The sequence below is a fragment of the Haematobia irritans genome, chromosome 4 (genome assembly GCF_050003625.1).
Source record: "Haematobia irritans isolate KBUSLIRL chromosome 4, ASM5000362v1, whole genome shotgun sequence".
NCBI classification, from domain to species: Eukaryota; Metazoa; Arthropoda; class Insecta; order Diptera; family Muscidae; genus Haematobia; species Haematobia irritans.
This window is the reverse complement of record NC_134400.1, coordinates 139,307,797-139,312,469: the sequence shown is the minus strand read 5'-3', so window position 1 is coordinate 139,312,469 and position 4,673 is coordinate 139,307,797. Positions and strand designations below refer to the sequence as shown.

Genomic DNA, 4,673 nt, shown 5'->3' with positions numbered 1-4,673 from the left:
AAACCCCAATTTATTCTACGATTCTTTTTTATTTGCATTTAAAGAAAATATTTTAGCCTCCGAAAGAAAATTTCGTTTGTCCAAAAATGTCATTCCTCAGAAAAGTTTTCTTTCAATGCAGAATATTCTAAAATGTGAGTTTTCCGGCAAAATTTGTTTCTTCATTGCAGCGAACTTTATACAAAATACATTGTGATAATGACAATCTCTTGGAATGTTTTCAATTTGCTCCTAATCGCTGCAGGCTATCATCTAAACAAGACTATCAAATTGTTATCTCATATACCATAAAATCATCGAAGATATCTTAAACAGGAAACAAGATTTTGCACAAAATTCAGATAACAAAAATTATACTTGCTTGCGACAAATCTTTATTCAAATAAGGGACACTATTCCAAATAAACAAACATCTGAGTCACCAGAATATGAAAAGTTTGCAGTGTGAGGGAGGGAGATGGAAAGTGAATTTCTGGGCCAACGATAAACTCTGACCCATGAGACAACAAAAGTATACGTTAGGTTTATCGCAGCATTAAGAAAAACAAGATAAGAAATTTAGAAATATATCACTGATTTCCCATATGGTTCCTATAAATGGTGGACGATGTTGGGTATTCCAGATATTCTTCCAACGAAAGTAAAACGAAACATACAATGAAATTCTTAGCTGTACTGGGATTAGTAGGGATTTGTGCCATAGGCTCTTTGGCCATGGTACCTCCACCAGCATCAGCACCAACTACGGGAGCAAATGGAGGCATCGTTGTCATACCCACACCACCACCAGCTCCAACCATGGCTCAGGACTTGGATGAGATAATGCGCATGATCAACTTCTTGCAAATCAATCAACTTATGCGTCGTTATCTGCTCAACGATGCGGAATTCCAATCTTTTGTTCGTATCATCAATTCCCAGGATGCCTTCCTCACCTACATGCATTTCCGTTCGCAACCAGAAGTTATGGCTTTCGTTTCCTGGGTCAACGCTCAAATCTTGGCCTCCGGTGGTGAATTCAAACTAGAAGAAGGTGAAGAAATGATGTCCATCTTTAATACCTCACCATTCTGGGCTAACACCGTCTTCGGTTGGCAAGGATTCATCAGTGAATTTATGCTCTACTATCCTTCAAATATGATAAGTGCTCATGTTAACATGAAATTGACTCAAAATGGTATCTTTGCGCAATTGTGGCAACGTTTGGTTGCTTTGAAGCCCGTTTATGAACGTGTCATTGCTGCTCCTCAAGCTCAACGTGTCGCTGCTGCCCTTCAGTTACATGGCATTGACGTTGCCCAATTGGATACTTTTATTCGCAGTCAGTTTGGTTGGCAAGTACCCCCAACTCTTGCCCCAACATCAACCACCACCGCCGCCCCGGCTGTTTCTAGCACTACCGTGACCCCATCGACCACATCTGGTACCATTGTTGAACCTTCTGCCGCAGTTCCTGTAGCCCCAGTTGCATAATCTCCAAAGTTTAAATTGGTATAATTTATATTATCACCTTCTTCAGTATAATTCATAATATTGTCAAGATATTCTATATCCGTATTTATAAAGACTTTTAAAGCATGGTTAGAGTTCTATTGATTTATTGACCACAACAAAAACATCCTATAACGAATTGGTTAAATATGGCATAGGTGAAATGCCTCTTCATCTTAAAAGTAAATAGTAGGCTCCAGTGCAGTCAATAAATACCAATACACTCTCGTGGACATTTGAGAATGTATCCAGCTGGACCATATATGGGTAGAAAATGCTTCGAAAATTGTCATTAAAACTGAGCCAATGAAATAATTTCATAAATACAATGAAACGTTTCGTTAATGTAATGACTATCTATTAAATAATGAAACATTTCATTTTTTTATTAATGGCAATATTCATTATTTTAATGAAAAATTTTCATTATTCCAATGAAAACATTTCATAGGCTCGATTTTAATGAAATTTTCTCTGTGTGTTTAGGATCCATTTTTTCACCCACCACCATAAGTTGGTGATTTTGTTTATTTTTAAAACTTTTGTTAGAAATGAACTTTTCACAATGAAATTTTCTTTATATCAAGTTTATCTAAAAACTTTTATCAGCTAAACTTGGGTATACATTTTAATGACCGTAGAAATAAGTTCAATGCTAACTAAAGCAGAAGAAAATTTTCACACACTTCTCAAAAATATATAAAAACAGGTAAGTAAAGTCTAAAGTCGGGCGGCGCCGACTATATTATACCCTTCACCACTATGTAGGCCAAAATTTATGTTACCATCTCAACTACTTCACATTTGCTGGAAGCTATATAAAGGAGGCAATTTTTTTACTTCTACAAAAACTCTAGATTTAAAATTTAAATCGGCTAACGCTATCCAGTTAATTGGAGGAAACTTCCATTGAAAATGGGTCTAAAATGTGTAACAGTCTACCATATTTCCCCAACACTGGTGTACGTATATATGGGAGCTATATACAATCTGAACCTGATTTTGACTAAATTTGACATGTACCACTGTGGTATCACAATGGACTGAATAGTCTAAGTGAGCCTGATACATCGGGCTGCCACATAACCTAACCTACCCATAGTCAGAATAATAATTCTGCTATCTATGCGAAATTTCAAGTAAATGGGAGTATAACTTTGACCCCCTGGTCATATGAGTGCAAATCGGACGGAAGATATATATGGGAACCATATCTAAATCTGAACCGATTTCAACCAAATTTGGCACAATTACCGATACTACTAAATGTACTCCTTGTGCGAAATTTGAAGCAAATCACGGCAAAACCCTGGATTTTGAGGCCATATAAGTTCAAATCGGACGAAAGATATATATGGGAGCTAAATCTGAATCGATTTTGACCATATTTGGTACATACAATAGTATCGTTAAAAGTACCGCTTGTGCAAAATTTGAAGTAAGTCAGGGTAAAACTCTGGCTTTTGAGACCATATAAGTCCAAATCGGGCGAAAGATAAATATGTGAGCTATATCTAAATCTGAACCGATTTTAACAAAATTTGACACACTTAACGATACTATTAAACGTACCTCTTGTGCAAAATTTGAAGCAGATCACAGCAAAACTCTGGCTTTTGTGGTCATATAAGTTCAAATCGGACGAAAGATATATATGGGAGCTATATCTAAATTTGAACCGATTTCAATCAAATTTACCAAGCATTGGTAGAATGTCAATTCCACCCTCTGTGCAAAATTTCACGAAAATCGGTAGTAAACTTTGGCCTCTGTGGTCATATGAGTCTAAATCGGACGAAAGATATATATGGGAGCTATATCTAAATCTGAACCGATTTGGCTGATATTTTGCAAGATTTTCGAGATTCATAAAATATTTGGATGTACGTTATTTCAAGAAAATCGGTTGATAAACACGCTAACTATGACCAAATCGGGGATAAATATATATGGCAGCTATATCAAAATCTGAACCGATTTTTTCCAAAACCAATAGCGATTGTCTCTGTCCCAAGAAACGGCCCTATGCCAAATTTGAGGACGATCGGACTTAAATTGCGAGCTGTACTTTGTGCACAAAATTACATATACAGACAGACGGACGGACAGACAGACGGACATCGCTAAATCGACTCAGAATTTAATTCTAAGCCGATCGGTATACTAAAAGAAGGGTCTATGACCACTATTTCTTGGCGTTACTACAAATGCACAAACTTATTATAATACCCTGTACCACAGGGTAAAATTGTAATTGAATTTAACTCTTAAGCGTTTTATGTTGGTGAGCAGGAATATTTTCGTGAGTGTAATTCGTTACTCATTTTGGTTTGTTAATCACGCACACTCACGCTGTTGTCATGAACGTGACTCACGCACGAATCACGAAAATTTTCGTGAGTCACGACAATTTCGTGTCACGTGCACACCTGTACTGGATGCCCTAGGTTCCTTTGGTATGGGAACCACTTTATGCATCTTCAATACATCTGGATACTCAGACGAACTTATCATTTAATTAAAAATACCTACCAAGATTGGAGCTATTTCCTCAGCACATTGTTTCACAAATTTTGGAGAAATGTTATCATAACCCGTACCTTTATTTACTTCCATGGACAATATAACATGTGTAATTTCATCTAATGTAACATCATCAAGTCTAAATACATTCATAGCCGCAGAAAGTGTTCTAAGTGAATTAATATCATCATCATCAGGAAAAACTAATATCTGTCTCTTTAGACCCCAAACAGCAGTAAGAAAATACCTGTTAAACGATTCAGCCATAGTTTCATCACTCATTACATTTCCGTCAGAATCATTGAGACTAATCCCATTTGTACCTGACCTACCAATAACATTATTAATGAAAGTCCAACACTTCTTTGGATCATTTCCAAAACGACTTAAATTATCTCTGTAATATTCTTCTCTACACTTCCTATTTGCATATCTCACAATCTTACTTATCCTTTTCAAAGCATCCTCAATTCCTTTCCTCCGTCCCAACCTTCTCCTCTCTTTCAACAACTTCTCTTTAAGAATAATCAAATTCTGAAGCTTTGATTTCCCGAAGCCAAAATTTTCATCCGAAATTTGAAATCTTGGGACATTTTAATGGTGAGTGTCGGTCCATGTTTTGATATAGCCCCCATATAAACCTATCTCCGATATTTGGT

At 36.4% G+C, this 4,673-nt stretch overlaps 1 protein-coding gene across 1 annotated transcript; it reads left to right on the top strand.

Moving 5' to 3' along the window:
* The first annotated feature begins 618 nt into the window (after positions 1 to 618).
* On the top strand, positions 619 to 1,580 carry LOC142233799 (uncharacterized). Its single transcript, XM_075304830.1, has one exon. It carries the CDS (start codon positions 658 to 660, stop codon positions 1,471 to 1,473), a length of 816 nt encoding a protein of 271 aa, XP_075160945.1. The 5' UTR covers positions 619 to 657; the 3' UTR covers positions 1,474 to 1,580.
* The last annotated feature ends 3,093 nt before the right edge of the window (positions 1,581 to 4,673 follow it).

Bases quoted from the DNA above. Each gene is read 5' to 3' on its own strand.
- LOC142233799 (XM_075304830.1), top strand. From the start codon at position 658: ATGAAATTCTTAGCTGTACTGGGATTAGTAGGGATTTGTGCCATAGGC.